The sequence below is a fragment of the Oxyura jamaicensis genome, chromosome 7, assembly GCF_011077185.1.
Source record: "Oxyura jamaicensis isolate SHBP4307 breed ruddy duck chromosome 7, BPBGC_Ojam_1.0, whole genome shotgun sequence".
NCBI classification, from domain to species: Eukaryota; Metazoa; Chordata; class Aves; order Anseriformes; family Anatidae; genus Oxyura; species Oxyura jamaicensis.
The window spans coordinates 17,541,005-17,560,034 of NC_048899.1; the positions used below are offsets into that span (position 1 = coordinate 17,541,005).

General features: G+C 42.6%; 1 protein-coding gene across 13 annotated transcripts in view; it reads left to right on the forward strand.

Moving 5' to 3' along the window:
- HDAC4 (histone deacetylase 4) overlaps nucleotides 1-19,030 on the forward strand; it is a 243,219-nt gene that overhangs the window by 169,834 nt on the left and 54,355 nt on the right. For 11 of the 13 annotated variants that reach the window (XM_035330833.1, XM_035330832.1, XM_035330836.1 and 8 more), the window contains 4 exons: nucleotides 3,097-3,213; nucleotides 3,300-3,498; nucleotides 7,186-7,415; nucleotides 17,907-18,164. In XM_035330833.1, coding sequence (XP_035186724.1) covers nucleotides 3,097-3,213; nucleotides 3,300-3,498; nucleotides 7,186-7,415; nucleotides 17,907-18,164 — 804 coding nt within the window. The remainder of the gene's footprint in view (nucleotides 1-3,096; nucleotides 3,214-3,299; nucleotides 3,499-7,185; nucleotides 7,416-17,906; nucleotides 18,165-19,030) is intronic. The other 2 variants (XM_035330829.1, XM_035330830.1) reach the window with 1 other exon arrangement.

Here is a 19,030-nt window from a genome sequence, read left to right on the forward strand (position 1 = left end):
ACAACCACCTTCCCTTTATCTCTTTTGCAACTGTACTGCAGTGCCTAACTCACAGTAATGCCACTGCGTGCTAGAAAGGAAGCTCCTTGATCCAAGATTTTTGAAAGAGCAACACTTGAAGCATCATTTCAAAAAATATATATATACAAAAAAGGAGGAATAAAATGTAATTTCCATGAAAGGAACATATAAAGCTTTTTCACCTTTTCATGATTTTTGGAAAATTAGGAAAATATGCAAATGACTTAGTTTTAATTTTAGAGATGTGCAGAACTGCATAAAGTATATTGGATCGTTTCCATCACAAAACAGAAGAAAACACATCACCATGCGATGGCAAACCGAACATCGATAACGCATTGCACAAATTGTTCTCCTCCCAGCATCTGAATGGCTTAGCTAAATGTCCTAGTCCTTTGCAATAGTTCTGGGGGAGATGGCTTTGCATCTCGTGTTGTGTGATACTAGCTGATCCATTTGCCTAGAGAGGTTTATTTGGGAAAAGCTGGGCATGGCAGGATTTTTGTTTCTTTGAAGTCTTCTGTAGTATAAAAGTGTTACCTTGTAGCTCAGGTGTTTAAGATTTCTTTGATACCAGTTGACCAGGCTTTTATAATTTTCCCAATTTTGCATATTGCATATTTAAATGTTTATGGAAAAATAACGTTGCCAACTTTGAGTATTTCATGGTTAGCTTTATTTTCTAATTTTAAATGAGAAATATGTCTCTGCTCGTTAGTTTGCTAGGTCGGCTCCAAAACATTTCAGATATGTTGGAACATGGTACTTCATTATTCAAGTTTAAGTGCTTGCCTTCAGTGTAGAAAGACTAGAGCTCTCTGCCTCCTTTAAAATAGGCAGTATCTATTTTTAAATAATGTTTTTAAATCTAAAGTTTCTTTTCTGCCTTGGAAAGGTACACGATATTCATTGCCATTGTAGTTGATACAAGTCTATAAAAAGTACTCGATTACAGACAGAAATTGTACATGCTGAAATTGTTCTCTTCTGTGCAATTCTAAAAACGTTTGTGTATAACCCATAGATGGGATCTGTGTATTTAAAGCAATGATAATGCTGCTAAATATCATATGCTGATAATGTCAAGCTGCTGTACTTTTCTCATCATTGTTTTTAAAACAAATCCCCAGGAGATAGTTTGAGGCACAACTACACGGTATTGATTGTTCAAAGAGAAAATTGATGTCGTTTTGTTTCGTTTATGATATCAGTAAAATATTTCATTACTCTGCTGGCAATAACTATCTTATTCTCAATGTGGCATGCTAACATTTTGTATTACTTAAATTAAAGCAAAATTGCCAGTGGTGTTCAAAATTACTTGGAAAAAGAAGTGTGTGGGTATGCACAATCATATGCCCTTAGCAGGTAGCATTCAACAGCAAAATGCTCTTTTCCAATTTCCTCCTTTGTGGCAGCAGATTTTGAACTGAGATCTTAAAAACAGATTTATTCTTTAATATATTTTCAATAAGCTTGACTGACATTAATGAAGGCACAAGAAGACAAAGGGAAATAAAAAAAATCACTTTACAGATGAAATTTTGCATAGCGTCACATGAAAATTAAGTGACTTTGCTGAATTACGGATGTGGTTGGACACTGGGAGAATGAGCAGCAGGTTTGTGGCACATTGAAGAGCACATTTGAAAGCACAGCCCTGTGTTCTCACAAAGGTGACAAACACAGTCGTGGGAGGCTTTGCTTTGCCTGCACAGGCAGCACTAGCCCCAGGTAGCAGAGCTGGGGTGCCCTGTTAAAGCTGGCCTGCTCACATTTCTGTAAATCAAGGAGGCAGGATTGCTTCTGAAGTTCGCCATGTTTAGATTATTTGTTTTTCAGTAATTGTTCTCATATTAGTGCTTTTTTTTCCCCCAAGTGGTTGCTGTAGTGGTGTTACGCACCAAGTTTCACCTCAGAGTCTTTGAGGGAGAAAATGAGGTTTTTGTTACCCAGAAGTGATCCACCCAGTTCTGCAACCAAGGAAATAACCTGCAAAGTCTTACAGGACTATGAGTTTAGGTCTGAAATGTATAAAGCCATTACTCAGATCTCTGTTACACTGATACACATCGTGCCATAGTATAATACTGCATTAATCATTGTCCCTTTTTTTTTCCACAGTAGCACATGTGTTAAACATGTAAAATTCTGTAGGAAGTCTTTCTGAAATCTAAATGCTATTTTATTTAAGTTGGAAAATCACCTACCAGCGAGAATTCAGTGCGATCAGAACGCTTGTTTCTTAACAGAAAAATCAGGCAGTTTAAATTAATGTAATTTTTATAATGGGCTTTCTACCAAGTATTTCAAATCAATCTCATTTTAAACTTAGGTATTTTTACTTAAGTGTTCCTCCTTTAAATGGCCATAAGGTAATTCAGTAAATCTCACATTTCATCCTGAAAATCAGGAAATAGCTACATAAGTGCAACCTTAAGGGTTTTTGATGAAATTTTGAAGTCTGATTTAAGGTAAAGCACAGTAGTAAATAGCATAAATTGTCTGTGATTTGCTAAAGAAAACAACAGCCATTGTAATGCCTCTTCTCTTTTTTTAAGGTAATCTGTTTTAGCTTTTAAAGGGCAAACACTTTAGAAGGACAAGTAAGCTGTTAAATCTTTGCAAAAGCTTTTTGCAGTGGCCCTGCATGAAGACTGAGCGCAAGCAGAGCACTGGTGAGGACGCACAGGTGATCTTTAATCTCCAAGCGAGACCCAATAAAGAGTGAAAGGTCTCTCAGCAGGGCAGCGATGCTGGTGGCAGCTGCAGAGCGAGATCGTCCCTGTGTTGTTTACCCTAGCCTTGTCACCGCTGTGTGCGGCAGTGAGAAATCAGAGGGCACTGCGGTCACAGCAGCAGTGCTCAGGGCAGTTCTGCAGATGAATCTCATCTGCACGCACTTAGGCTGGATCCGAAGCACAGCTTACCTCCCTCGTTCGGTATTTCCAGTGTCAGAAGGGAAGTTTCCCACTCTGTACGTTTCTGATGTGTCGTCACAGCCAGTGTAAGGTGTCCCCCCTCCAATCTGCAGATGCTGTCTCACTGGGACAATGTTCTCCATTTTGTTTCCAGACCAGCCTGGCTCACAGACTTGTGAATCGTGAAGGCTCGGTAACCCAGCTTCCTCTCTACACATCTCCTTCTTTGCCCAACATCACGCTAGGACTGCCTGCAACTGGCCCTTCCAGCGTAAGTGATGGGGAATGCAGCCCATAAATTGTTGGTTGCACTGATTTATCCCTTAACCCACCGTGACATCACCTGTGTGTTTGCAGGGAGGATCAGCACAGCAGGATGCTGAGAGACTTACTATCCCAACCTTACAGCAGCGGATCTCATTATTTCCTGGCACCCACCTCACTCCCTACCTGAGCACTACAACGTTGGAAAGAGATGGGGGAACCGCACATAACCCTCTTCTGCAACACATGGTCTTACTGGAACAGCCAACTGCACAAACTCCCTTAGTCACAGGTGAGCACGCGGTAGATAAAGCACAAAGCCTGATGTGCAGCCCCAGCAGGGGAAGGAGAGCAAGTGGCATCCATTGTTTTTTTTGATCTCTTGTACAAAAGAGATACCGCATTATCTATGCATTCTGTAGGTTTAACATATAAACTTGCAGGATGTGTTTGTTCATTGATACGTTGGGTGGTTGCAACATTTGCAAAATCGGAGGTTGATCACACCATCCAGAGGTAGGAGGAAGCTGCCTTGTCATTTTGGTGAAATGATAGTACTACCTGCAAACTTACGCTTTGCTTATGGACGTAACAACTTAAAGCTGTATTGTTAAGAGTTCTAACCACTGTAGATGAAAGTGGCAACAAAAATGTTGTGTCTTGTGATTACCTTTCCTGTTTATCACTGATGGTTGCTATTCCATGTATAACAGAGGCACACATTTGCAAAATCACAGATTAAAATACTGGCTTTTCATCATTATTATAAATGGCAAAAACATGGCAAAATCAACTGCATTCAAACAGATTGTATTTGTTTGTATATGTTACATTTGCAGTATGTTAATTGCTTTGAATCACTCCCTGTGTCATGTTTTCAGAATTAAGTACCTGTGGGAAGGCGTATTTCTATAAATAGGGCTGATTCAAAGCACTATTCCCCAGTAGGATGCATTTCTGTTTTACACTGGGACAAAGGACGGTCTGCGTAAATTACAGACATGTTGATTTTTAGTTCTTTCATTCCATTTCAAATGGAATTTTTTCAGGTGGTGATGCCCTGGCCCAGGCCACCCAGAGGAGCTGTGGGTGCTGCAGCCCTGGCAGTGCCCAAGGCCAGGCTGGATGGGGCTGGGGGCAGCCTGGGCTGTGGGGAGGTGTTGCAGGGGGGTTGGACTCCATGATCTTTAAGGTCCCTTCCAGCCCAAAGCATTCTCTGATTCTATGAAGTTCTTGAGAGATGTTGATTGCTGAAACATTACAGCACTGCTGTCTGGTTTGGCTCATGTCTGATTTTGCATTCAAATTCCAGGAATATATGTGGGGTTGTGTTAAGCTTATAAACATGGACATATGGGGAATCTGAAGCATGGAAGCATGGTGTTTAACTCGCACTCTCAGAGCCCTGAGAGTGGTTTGTACAGGTTCCACGAACCTTTATGTAGTTGCCTTCTTCTGTCACAGTGGTCGTGGAATGATGAGGTTGCTCAGTCATGATGTGTCTCTTCACCAGTTACCCTTTGCCCAAGGACTACTGGTGAAGAGTCACTGGGGAAGATTTCCTCTCTTATCATATCACCAAAACTTTTTTCTCTGTTCATGCTGGCGTTTGCTTTAAAGCACATCTAGGGAGTGCTGTTCTGTTTCCTATTCCACCTCTCTGAAAGCTCCCATCCACTCACAGTGTACTGTGTGTGCTTCCAAGTGTATTCCTTCTAGTCCACCTGCTACGTGTGGTGTTTTCAGAGCAAGTACAACTTGTTACAAACCAACACTTAGGAGAAATATTCACTATACAGCAGAGCAGCAACAACAAACACACGTTCCAGATGCAGCAACTGAACCAGAGCAAGCTAACACGTGGTCTCAAAAGCCCTAAGTGGACTGGCTGCCAGACTACAGTCAGTACTTATAATTTCCTCAGAAGCAAAGTGGAGTTTATTATTATTCTGTTGGTAGCCTACAGCACTGAAGATAGTCTCCTGACTGCTACAAAATGATCCAGCACAATGGCAAGCTGTTTCAGCGCAGTTAGACATGGGAGTTTGAGGAAGTTAAGAGTCCCTACTGGACAGATGTTTGCTGATTTTGTGAGTTTGGATCTGTTTTTGTAAAGCTAGCTTCTGGATTGTAGCAGGAACTCAATGAATGGTTCACCTTGAGTAGAAAGCGATAATAAAATCTAAGCAGTGTGACTGTGTCCCACACTAGAGCAGAATTCCTTACATCTGGCATTGCTCTTGCAGCTGATTCCTCTGGATAACATCTCCCACATTAACATGTAAATACGGAGTAGGAATGTGTCTCCGTGGAAAGCCTTCACAGGGGGACTGTGGTCATTCACTTGGAGGCACGTAGTCTTCGAAGATACCCTGTAGAGACATGTAGGATCCCTTCCTCTGCTCTCTAATTTGAACTGTGCTGTAAGGAAAATGGACCACAGCTTTCCAAATTATTCATATATTCACACACACGCACATGTGTATTTTTGTATGTATGTATACACACACATATTTTTAAAATAAGATACCCTTTTACATGATTCTTTTCAGGAAAGCAAAGGTTGGGAGAGCCTCAGTAAATTGCAACAATAAGAGAGCCTTTTAGATGAATCGAGTACCTCCATGTAGGGCAGTTCTGTGAATTAGTGGGACAAGGAGGCAAGGTCCTGGTTGGGCCAGGAACTTCCATGTGTTTCTGAGCTGCTGCTTTCAGCTGGTTGCAGACTTCTGTGCAACTTTTCATTATTCAGCTAAAGACCAGAAACTGAAAGGGAGAAGAAACAACTTCCCCAGCCCAAAAATTTGGTTCTCATTTTTGAATGTTACTGACCACTTGAGCAGATTTTACTGTGTTTTGTACAGTGAGGTGAAGCAAAAGAGTACTTTTATCCCAAAAGTGTGTGCAGCCTTATCCACATTAGGGAGACAGCAGTTCACATCGGTGATCACATTCTATCCCAAGGTGTAACTGGAAAGGCAAAGGCTTATCCTCAGCTCCTCCACCCTTGGGTTTGGCTTTGTGTTGCATGTCTTCTCATCCCAGATATCTAAGAAGGTATGTCTTAAGAGAGCAGAGCAAGAACTTGCTTACCCACGAACAGCTAAAAAAAGAAGACATTTCCTGCAGACATGCCCTTACCAGAGCTCAGATAGGTATTTCACAAGGTAGTCATCCAAGAGACCCAAACTGCCAAGAGCATATGAGTAATGCCTGTCATCCCAAAATAGCCTTTATGTTTTTGTTAAGTTACTAGCATGACTATACAAGACAGTGATGGAAATAAACCTTTCTGACACCTTGTCCTCTGACTTACCTTCTTTCTCAAGACATAATGAAGCCTCGTGGCTCTCATATTCCTGAAACGCATTAATGTTTATCTAAGGCAGACATGGTCAGGGGTCTGTCACATGGAAATTTTCATCCCTAGTCATTTCTGCAGAGTAGGTATAGCACAGCCAAAGGCAGCCATGCTTCCCTACATGATCTAGAGGCGAGAACCAGCTTTGTCATCAGCCGTCGTCCTTCAGCACGTCTGCTGAGCATCCTGTAAGGTACAGCAGCTGGGTGCTGCAGGACAGCTGTACGGGCTGGTGCTGTCCTAGAAATGAACCCATTCACTGTACCAAGGCAAGCCATTAGACTTGAGCTTCTCCTCAAAACTACCACCACGATCTAATTCATGTCATCCACTGAGCAATGTAAGGGTCCATAAGGTATTGTTGCATTTAAGAAATGAAATATTCCATAGGGTCTCTGAGTAAACAAGCAAACAAAGAAATAGAAAGTATTATTCCATCCAATTGTCATTAATTGTTATCTGTTTTCTTTTAAGGATGCTTCAGCTGTAATGGCGAGGTGGCTGGTTTTAGCGTTATATATTATTGTCACCATCAGTGTTACTCAACAGTCGTTTTCTCCCTTCCTTTCTTCTTCCTTTTTTTCTTCTCTGCTGTTTTTTCCTCCATATTATCTTCAGACTGGTATCTTTCAGGACTGCCCCTCCATGCACAGTCTCTGGTTAGTGGAGAACGGGTCTCCCCTTCAATACACAAACTCCGGCAGCATCGCCCGCTGGGGCGCACGCAGTCTGCTCCCCTTCCCCAGAACGCCCAGGCCCTCCAGCAGTTAGTGATCCAGCAGCAGCACCAGCAGTTCTTGGAGAAACACAAACAGCAGTTCCAGCAGCAGCAACTGCACATCAACAAGGTAGGCACGATGCTTTTCAAGTCCTCCTTCCTCATTACGGCAACACCATTTTTAGCCAACGCCATTTCATAGTTCCTTGTGCTGTAATGTATGTGGTTTCTAACTCCGTAACTGATTGGCCTTCATCCTTGAGCCTCTTTTTCATGGTTTTGAGAAATATGTCAGCAAGTGCATCACCATGGCGAGGACCAGTACCTCTGTTGCAGGTATTGGAAAGGCAGAACAATTCAAACTTCTGGCTTTCCAGTAATGCTTTTAAAAGTTGTCATTGCTTCCATCCATCCACATCTGGATCTGTGTCGGCTTTGTAGCAGAGAGCAAAAAATGCTGTCAGGGAATATGGGGAAAATATCTAGTGTGTGTGTGTTCACTTTGAATGGGAGAAGAATCAGTAATACGAATTTGAGAGAGAAAAGGTGAGGGATTCCAGGCATAATGCTAGAAAATAACTGAAAGTAAAGATATTCACATATACTGAGGAATTTTTCATTGAAATTACCTTTGGAAAGAGAAAAGCTGTTCCCATCTCCAGTCCAGATTCTTTGAACTGTGGCTCTGTGTAAAGCATTACAGGTTTCAATCCATTTCTTCTCCTAAAAATGGGGACAGTATTGCTGTGCATCCTGCAGAGGTTGTTTTGAAAATCAATTAGATACAATTCAAAAATTGCTTTGAAGAAAGAAAGTACTGTGTTAATTAACTCATTTTCTGTAAATCACTTAGAGAACTTAGGTGAAGATTGGAGAACACTGTTCATCAGCGCACAGGTTTTGCAATTGCTGGGCAGCAAAACAATCTGCTTGGGCATCCCAATATTATTGCTGAAGTTGAAACAGAGCTGCTTGGAGGTGATTGCTTAAACAACATTTGCATTAAACAAGATAAAACTCTCCTGATGTTCTAGCCCATCAGGAGGTAAAGCTCACCCTTTAAGGGCAAGAGATCAGATCACAAGCAGCATGGAGCTATTGCATTTGACCCCAGAGGAGGTTTTGTCCCAGGATTTCAGAAGGCAAAGTCTGTTAGTGGACTTGGAACGTAAAAAGGCTGTAAGGGAAAGGTGAAATAAATCATAATCAGTGCGATATTTTTCTGGCTCTTTGGTTTGTACTGTTTTATTTCCAGTTGTGGCTTTCTTTAAGAAACAAGTCCAGTAGTAGGCTTCGGGTTCTGGTGGACAAGTAAGATAGCAGGCGTGCCTTTCAGATTGCTGCAGTTTGATTTATGGCAGAGGTTTCTCCAGATATTTTCATTTTTCCAGTCATATGAGAAAATATAACTGCTGAGAGCCGGGTGAAAAATAAAAATAATAAATAAAACAACTTTCCAGTACGGAGAAAGAGCCAGCTTTAAAGAAAGACCCCCCCGCCCCCCCAAAACTTTGTTTACGGACTAGAGCGAAGGCAGGATGATTACACAAGTTGCTGACGTCAATCTTGTACTTCTGGATCGTGGCCACTGCGCACCGCGCGTGCCAGCCCTGGACCTCGCTCAGCCCCGCACACCGGGGCGGCGGAGCTGCTGTTTCCATGGACGTTTCGCTTACCTCCCTCCAAACACACTTTGTGTAGCGAGCGTTAAAACCAGGATCATCAGAGTCGGGGCGCTAGGTAGGGTTTCTTTGTTAGGAAATAAGTTTCAGTTCAGCGGTTTGTTTGTTTTAGTTTTTAAGGATTTCCATTGCCAGCACTTGCAAGCGTCCAAAGACTTCACAGTGACGTCCTACCGAACTCATTCAGGCTTTCACTGAGACCTCCCAGAAGCTGCAGAGCGTGTGCGATTCGAGGAGGCTGAATTTCAGCTTTGTTAGCGCTGCGATGTATCACATCCATGGGAGAGGCGGGCGGGCTGAGCGCAATTAAACCGAATGCACAGGGGCAATTTCCGTGTGTTTGATTTATATAAGCAATGAGTTAAAAGCGCTTCGGTACTAGCTCTGTATGTGTGTGGCAAATTTATCCCGTGGGATAGCATCCAAGTGCTGACATGGAAGAAGACTTTTCCCAGACACACGGATATTTTAAGACCCTTGTGTGTAAGAGAGTGAGGGCACAACTAAAAATAATGTAATAGATTGCTGCCTTTTAATCATTAGCAGAACCGACAGCACTGTCTGTTAAGGTTGAGTTGTATTATTTCCTGTAAATAGTAGGAGACTGTTTTCAATTGCTTGTGATTTTTCCTGACTTTAAGATTTTGGCCTTAAACTTTCCCCGTTAGGTGTCTACATCAGATTAAATTTTTGAGAAGATTGCAGCCAAAACAAGTCTTGTTGTTTCCAAGAAGGCAGCTAAGGAAAATATGTTGTTTTTCTCCCAGTTAATAAGAATCATCTAGGGGATTTTGCTGTAAAGCCTTGGTTTCTGAGGCTTTGGAGCAGGAACTTGAAACTTGACAAATAGGGAAAAATGTGAGGAAAAATGTGAGGACCTCTCTGTGGAAAATGAGGGTCACAGCCATGGTCACCCGGTGCTCCTGTTGTCACCTGGTGGTGACATTTGCATTTGCTTTGAGGAGGGAAAAATAAAACGCGCTCACACCAAGAAAAAGCAGTTCCCCAAAAATGGGAATAAAAGAGACATGCATGAATAAAAAGAGCATTTTTGAAGTTGCAAAGCTGAATGCGTAAGCTAGAAAATGGGAGTAGTTAAGTTTCCCATGCAAGCCTTTTGCATCCTTTTTGATTCAGTTTTTCATTATCAAGTGGTATTTGTTTTACAAGGCCCGGAACTCAGCACAGAGAAGGGTGAGAACGAGGCTGCTTTTCGATGACGTGCTGCCTTCGTTGGTTGCAGAAATTGAAGGGCACATAAGGAGCAACGAGGGGTTTGCTGGAAGGGGTAAAGAAGGGGGGTAAGGGCTACAGCAGCTGAGCACTGCAACAGAACTGGCTTTCCCCCTGCTAGAGAGGCATGCGCTGCTGCATGGTCCTTTTGCACACTTGCACCTGACCTCCACCTATCCCTCGTTTTCTGAATGCCCCTTGCAGGACACGCCGTGCGGAGACAGGGCTGCTAGCTGCAGAGGTGTGCATGCACATGTAACACACGTGGTGGATGGATCAGCTGTTTGTTGTGCATGCTTTGACCATAATCTGCCTCGGCCGCCTGTTGGATGGCTTGGAGCAGCTCCACTCCCTTCCTGCCGCCGAGTCCTCGCAAATGCAGATGCAGTAATATTGGTAGGGTGCTTGTGTGCTCTAGTGATGATCACACTACAAAGCCATACATAGAAATCAACAACTCCTTCAGAAGCAGGGGTTGATGCAGTAAATAAGATTCTGGGTAAGATACTGGATCACTTCTTGTTAAATGAGCTCTGTGCAACCTTTGATCTGAATGAGGCATGAGCCCTGGAAGAGTAAATACTAAACAGTCCTGCAAATAAAAGCTATACATTAACGCAGGTGCACGGGAGAGATGACCTTAAATTGCACCAGCAACACACACTCATGTCTCCCACCTTTTTTTTGCGTATTTAACATTCAAGCCTTGGGAATGTTGGTTTTTTTCCCATGGTCAGAGGAGCTTTGCTGGGGGTGAGGGGAATTGTTGTTTTGTTGTACAATAAACATATGCAGCAGTCCCGGCATCATTTCATCTTCAGCGGCGATAATTCCAGCAGACTTCAGTCTCTTTCAAGATGCAAACGTTAATCTTTTTTTTTTAGTGGGAGAGAAAAAGCAGCGTTTTGCTGATGGATCTCGGTGGCATTGGAGATTGGCATTCAGGAGGTATTTTTGTTGTGATGGCCTTGTGGAGCCAGGGGAAGTTGGGCAGTGTTCTCTGGGTGTTTTGAGTTAAAAGAATAGTTCTTCAGCATGATAGGTCTTGAAGCAGCAATTGCCTTTCTAAAGAGAAATATGCAAGTGAGATTTCCATAAATCATGTGCCAGAAAACTCAACTTTTTACCTTTCTGTAGTGAAGATGAGTGTTCTGGCTTTAGTCCATTGAATGTTTAATTCATGAAGCCTTCATGAACAGATAATCTCCCTTTTAGTCCTGAATTGTACTGTTAAGCAGATTAACACTGAGTTTCTGTGGTCAAATTACGGTTCTTCTGGGTAAACCCCCATTTTAGCACACTGTGCAAAGAGTGGTGTTTCTCCTGCTGTGGCATATACATGGCGATGTACGTAAATGCCAGACTGCAGTGCCCTGACTTGTATGTGGTGTAACTGTGCTGGGTGGATACATTTTTATTAACACCTAGAATTTAACCTTGCTATTTCCTGATGTTTTCTTTTTTGGAACACATTAACTGTTTAGCCTCGAGTGAGTTCTGGAGTAGCTTTTAATATATATTTAATTTGTACTACTGGAAAAATACAGCGTAGGTTGTATTGCACAACACTCAGATAGCGCTCTTGCCCTTCAAACAGTTTAAGGGAAGATTATTTCGGCATAGTCTTTACTCATTTATCACTCAGGTTTCCCCCACATCCCCTTCTCTTTGCTTTCAGGCTGATTGATAAAGTAACAAAATGTTTTCATCTTCTTGAAGAAATGCCATGGCTCCAGGTGGCTTCAAGCACCCAAGCATATCTTTGGCTATAATGTGTATTGAAAAGATCTCCGGAAAACCGCGTTCAGCATTCATGCTGTGTCTGTCAGATGAATATGAAATGCAGTTCAGCAAGATGTGAGACACTTGGGATTCATGTGCTTTGTGTATCTTTGCACCTATTACTGCATACATGCTATTAAGTGGTTTTGCCAGGAGCCATTGTTCTGGGGGGTGTTTGTAGCTGCAGATCTAAAGATATGTAGATGCATACCTGATATAATCAAGTCCGTAATTCCAATTCCTTGGGAGAGGGGGAAAAAGAAAACAGCCTCTGCTGATGGCGAAGTGTTTTCTTCTTGCGTTCCCTCCTTTTCCCCTCCAGGCAGTCCCTGTTCTTTGATTCATTGCAGTTCGATTGCTCCCTCTCATCTAGCCACAGAGGCGAGCACGCTCATGGTCCTTCCAGCAGGTCGGCTGCTTCAGACAGTTATTTTTTCCTGCTGTCTCATCACTTCAGAAAGAAGGAAAAAAAATGAGATTTTTCTAGGCTTCAGCTGCTGTAGAACATTCTGCCAGCTCCCTGCGTGGCCTATGCCCAAATCTGCCTCTCCCCATCATTCCTTATCATCTCTGGTTTCTCTTCAGCCTATGAAAGTTAAAATTAGAATTTCCTCATTTTGCAAGGGGTACCTCATGTGGAAAGAGTCATCTGAGATAGCCAGAAGAGCACGGCTTGTGTTGCCATGTCTGAATGATTAATTCAAGCCCTCAGCAATATGTTTTCTTCTCCAGATGCCTGTCCACATGCCTGCTCCCCTACAGGATGCACTCTGCCTTGTGTCTGCCTTCCTTTGAGCATCCCTGCCAGCGTACCTGCTCCACAACACCTGCCTCTCACTTCTCAATTCCTATCCATATCCTTGACTCAAGAGCGATATTTTTTTGGCTGTCTGTTTCAGGGTGCTTGTGAGCTGAGCCTTTATTGTCCCCTCATCTTCTGTTTTTCCTCATTTTGACCAAAGCTGTTTCTCCAGCTCTCCAGAGTTGTTCTTTCTTCTCTGAGTCTGTCCTCTTTGATCTGCAGAGGGAGGAAAGGGAGGATTCCTCTTGGTTCTGCACAGTGGTCAGGGCTGAGCCAGAGTCTTGTTCTCCCTCACTTGCCTGGTTTCTCTCTTCCTCTACTTAGTGGCACTCTCCATGCACCCACCAACACTTGTGTCCCCCACAGTGCTGCTTCCAGGGGGATCAGGACTCTGCGTGGTCAACGTTACCAGTGCACAAGAGGCTGAGGCTGGCTGGGATCCAGATGCTAACAACTGCTGTTCTGCCCCATTCCCCAAACAGGGCAAGTCACTCCACCCTGCTGGGCATGCTTTGCACTTCCGAGGATATAAACTGGACATTTCTCAACAGTAGTGTTGTCTGACCTGCCTTTCAGCATGTTCCTGTCTACACAAAGTTTTCACCAGCTGTACTTATCTGCCAGAGTAGAATGGGTTTTGGCACACTGTCAGGCATGATCTCTTTGAGCTTGCACTATCTGTAGATAAACCCGGATGAGTTGTATGGAACTGTGGTGATTTATCCTGAAGTTCAAAGGTGTGTGTGGTGCTTTCAGCCTCCAGCCTATGTCCTTTGCACAGCAGTCTGTCCAGCAACAATGAATTTTCTGAAGGACGTGACTGATGTATGCCTTCCAGCACGTATGCCCTCTCCCAAAGGACTGTTATTAATCTTGTTTTTGAAAGCAGTCCCTTCAGTGTTTCAAAATTTGTTCAGCAACCATTACCATGAGGAGGAACACTGGAGAGGTACCAGGTTCCTGTGTGGGAGTCCTAAAGTGAAAGAGAACATGAGAATAGATCTAACTCAAGTTATAGGGGCACCTAAAGTCATGCCCAACTTTCATCTCTGTCAGCCTTTCATTGCTGTAGGAACTTTGTCCTTGTGCAGGACCAGAAATTTCTTCCGTAACTGCTTGGCTTCTTAGCAGAAAGATTCAGAGGTACACTGTTGGGTCAGGGATGTCCAGATGTGAAGCTTTGCTGTACAGTTTTATGGAAATTCTCCAACTCTGCACATATTTTCCAAGGAGCTCTTCAACTGTCTTTTAGAACCAGACAGGTCTCTGTGGCACGTGTTATCTAAAAAGAAAATGTGTTAATTATGTCCTTCTGGGACCTTCTGAGACATTTGTCATTTGGTGACTCTGTGATGCTCTGTGATGAGAAAACAGACATTTTGGCGCATGTTGCAGTATCTTCAAAATTCTCAGTGTCCTAAAAATATATGACCACAGACAAGGTACCATATATTATGTACCAAGCAGACATATAGTAATTACCTAGTAGACAGATGCCAACTGATACAAAATTTTACTAGCAAAGAAAAGCTCACCTCCCCACTTCTTTTTTTCATTATGAAATATTCCATTTAAAAATGAGTAATCCTTTGGATTTCCTTGTATTGGGATCTGACATCGCTATGATCTTAGAATAACAGAATCACAGAATGGCTTGGGTTGGAAGGGACCTTAAAGATCATCTTGTTCCAACCCCCTGCCGTTGGCGGGGATGCTACCAACTAGATCAGGTTGCCCAGGGCCTCATCCAACCGGTTCAAAATATTTGCAGCTTCTTCAGGACATTTTTTTTTTGTCTGTGTTTTTGTTTTTATTTTTTTCTCTTCTTTTAGTTTCAGAGGTAGATAAGAAATGTGGACAGCTGATACCTAGTCTTTAATAATGCTTGTGAATTGAGATGTATAGTAACTTCTGTACTGAAATAGTTAGCTGTCCAAGGCTAGAGGCAGTGAAAGACAGTGCCTTTCACTTTGTTTTATAGAGGCAGTATGTGATATCCAGAGGTGACAGGATTTGAAAATAGAGGAATAGCTTCATTGCAAAGGATAGTATAGAGCTTGGTATGGGAAGGAATTATTTACGGTGCACTGGGTAATTGCTTACTATTTCAGATATATTTGTGAGCATTTTAAATGCTATCTCTAACTTTATATTCATTGCCTTGCACATACATTAATGTAGATTTTCTTAACTTAATATCTTGATTTTAACACAAGCATGTGATCATAGAATTACAAAACCGGAAGATTTTCAGGGAGTATTAATAAATATTGAATGCACATCATTGTGAATTATATGGAATATGTTCATAACAAAATACTTTATTTGCAAAATTGTCCTTTTAGAAGAATTGGGTTGCAGTAGCTAGAACAAGTGACATACCAAGAGATTCCGTTTATATTAGGACAGCAAAGTGAATGTTTGAAATGTCCTTGTCATTGGCCACTTGATTTTCAGCCTTCATTGTAGCATTTTATACACGTGTTTTTCATTTAATTCTTATGTTTTTACGGGTTGGAATAATTTAAAACTTCTAGGGAATTACACTGCTTCTCTTTTCCATTAGATTTGACAATGACATTGTAAGTTATTTTCCCAGCAATTACTCACCTTGCGTAGTTCATAAGTTCAAAAGGTATCAAGTTCAAAGCTTGAGACCTGCAATCCAAGCAGAAAAATGTAGAAGAAGATGGTTTATGATGATTTAATTACCTTTAAACCAGATTATATTCATCAAGCCTAAGTGAGCTTGAAGAAAACCGATTGAAGAGCTAACTTTAGCTTAACATAGTTTAGCTACCCAGTGTGTGTTACTAGCAATGCACCGGGGGAGATGGGAGTCGGGGAGCAACCTCACAAAAATCCTTGAGAAGTCTGGATCACAGAATCATTTAGGTTCACAAGGATCTCTTGAGATCATCTGGTCCAACATCGCAGCCCAAGCAGGGTCACCTAGTTATTATCTTCCAGTTATTTAAATTAGTCCCCATCTAATTCTGTGTGACCAGGAGATCTGCAGCTGTCTACCTATTACAATAGGGCCCATCTTGGTCTGCTTGCTTATCTTGGCCTAAAAGCTCTTGGCTAACTCCAGACCCATACCAAAGCACAGAGATCCACGCATTCCTGCTCCTTTCTCACATGAAGGGCAACTCCCCCTCCTCACCTTCCTGGCCTGTCCTCCTAAAAATCACATATCCCTCCATCACAGCACTCCAGTCATTTTTATTATCCCACCACGTCATGGTCGTGACCAGGTCATGGCCCTGTAACCGCACACAGACTTCTCTTCCTCCTGTGTGGGCCTCGTGCACTAGTGCAGAGGCATCTCAGGCATCCAAGCGTGCCAATTCCCCGGGACAGGCTTGAGAGCTTTCCTCACCAGGCGTTTCTGCACGCCCCTCCTTCTTCTTGTTCCTACGTTCAAAGAGATGCCACTTCAACTTGTTTTTGTCGTGTCCTTTTTTCTTGCACCGCTCCGGGCCCTTGGCTTGACTACCCTGTCCCCAGCTGTCTTAGCTGCTTGATGAGGAATCACTCCCTCCCTTGTTCTTTTTGGTTTAGGTTGGCCAGCCTTACTAGTTAGGTGGATCCCATCTCAAGCAGCTGTTGACTCTCAAGGAGCATCCCCTGGTTGCGGAAACTCAAACGCTTGCCAACAGCAGCTGTGCAGCCAGTTACTGATCGGTACAAAATCGTTGCCTCTTATAACTGAGAGGGATGGGCTGCGCCCACCATCTGTACTGGGGCTTCACGTGAACCCCACAGGGTTTTTGCCTCAAGCTGGACAAGATAAGGCCCCTCTGCATATAATGTTCCTTTCACGAGCTGAGACATCCAAAACCCAGTAATCCACACAGTGCTAGAAAGGTGTAACCCTGCGTCCTCGTCCTTGCAATCTCAGATGTTAAAAGAAGCTTTGAGCCCTGGTTTTGTGACATCCTCTGCTGTAGTTATAAACATTTTTTTTTGCTGTCCTTGGTGTGATACTTGCAGGCAATGAATCCTTTATATGGCCTTTGTATGCCTAAACCTGCTTTGTGTAGCTCTGCTTAAGTTATATGGCAGAACCCCTCTTCTTACATTTAGGGAAAAAAAGGCTTAGTTTCAGGTTTGAGCCAATGTTCCTCAAAGAGTGAGTTACTTTAAAGTAGTCAGTCTTTCTGCATGTGTTCAATAACCATGTTTTGATTTAGCTTTATTAGATTTAAAATCAATATTGCTTTTCATACCAATGACCTAATCCTTATTAAAGCTCTGCCCTGACAGCTTTCAAAGTTCAGCAGTTTCTTTATAAGCGTATGAAACGGGTACAGTCTGAGCTCCTTTAAAGAAAGGAAATTGATTTATTTACCTCTGCTGGATTTAAAAACAGTACACACGTTTTCTTGCTCCAAATAAAAATCATAAGCAGTCTGAGACCAAGCACTGAGAATTTTATCTCAATGATATATTTTCAAAAAGTTTTGGCTTGCGTGAATTACGGTGAAAATTATATTGTTCCCTTTTGTTTTCACATACACTTTCAGGGCAGCTCACTACCTCTAGTTAGGAAGGTGTGGTTAGAATGACGCTCTTCTTGCAGTTTGTTTCTGTACAGATGCTGTAAGTTTAGTGTTCTCAGTTTCTTCTTAACAAATTTCATGAGAATGCAAGTTTTGGAGGAATCTTGATGGTAGTATCTCCCTTCAAGCAAAATCATGGGGTGATTCCAGAAGAAGCTGGACAAACAATGAATCAGAAACCCTCAGAGGATTTGTCTCAGTTACTTCTTTTCAGGATTTTAATTACTAAATGTATTGGTGGTGGTTACGCTGCTTGTGAATTCAGTAGCATCCATAGATCTGTAGGCTTAAGAGGTTCTGATTACTTTAGGGGGGAAATGAAGTGAAACTGAGGAGCCATGATTATTTGGGGCAAAGAATTTCTCTGATAACTTAATGCTGAGGCTAACCTGGTGCAAGGCTTTCCCTTGCACCGTTGTTTTGGACAGTGTTTATAAGATGGGAGCTCTAATTCACAGTTTCTCTTTCATGAAGCTGATTCTTGGAAGAGAACACAGTCAAATTTGCCCGTAATGAGTTACATTTTATTTATCAATTAACCTGTGGGGTGTTTTCAGATAATATCAAAGCCCAATGAGCCAGCTCGCCAGCATGAAAGCCACCCGGAGGAGACAGAAGAAGAGTTACGAGAACACCAAGCCCTTTTGGAGGAGCCATACAGCGACAGAGTTGCAAGCCAAAAGGAGGCCCCAGGGCTGGCCAACATGGTGCAAGTAAAGCAAGAACCCATTGAGAGCGATGAGGAAGAAGCCGAGCCACAGCAGGAGCTGGAGTCTGGGCAGAGGCAGGCTGAGCAGGAGCTGCTCTTCCGTCAGGTGAGCTCAAAATACACTTTTGGGGCTCCTGGCACCAGGCTCCTTGGTGTTTAATGGAGTTTAGCAGCATCTGCAGTGAGGGGCTGAACCTATGTCTTGCTATTGTGTATTAAAATCAGGACATTAACCGTCCCTCACCTCAGATATTTACAGCTGTTAGGAGTAAGTGTTAGAAATCTGTTAGTTACTGGTACAAAAACATGTCTGCAACTAACCCAAACGCCTAAAAAATAGTTCAAGATTTTACTAACATTTTAATGGTGGATTATAATCATCATACAGAAACAAGCTACCCTTATTTGTATAGAGAGTGGGAAGGTTAGCACTAAACTAAATTGACAAATACAGCCTGAGCTTGCAAACACATAACAAAGCATAGCAGCATGTTGTCTACAGCGAGGACAAGACCTGCTGTTTATGAGAGTGCTGTTAGGACCCTCTGGGACAGGAGGAGGCAACAAAAAGCCTTGCAAGGAAGCAGTGCAGTTATTTTACAAAGTAAATCCTCATATTATCGCAGTGACCATTTGGGACTTGGCTTTTTGTGACCTCTTTATAGTACTCTAAGGGGGAAAAGGTAGGGGTAAGCCACCTTCTGAGTATTTGGTACAGAAAGAAATCTGCAAGTAAGATGTAGAGCTTAGGGATATGGTTTAGTGGAAGATTTGTTAGTGTTAGGTCGGAGGTTGGACTCGGTGATCTTGGAGGTCTCTTCCAACCTAGACTATTCTGTGATTCTGTGATTCCCTGGAGTCACAATTTCAATTCAAAAGTCCCAGAGAAGAGAACCTGGAACATCTGCACAAAATGTAGTCAGTGTGTTTGCAGCCACTCAACCACTTTCTGTTTCTTTGGGAAGACAACGC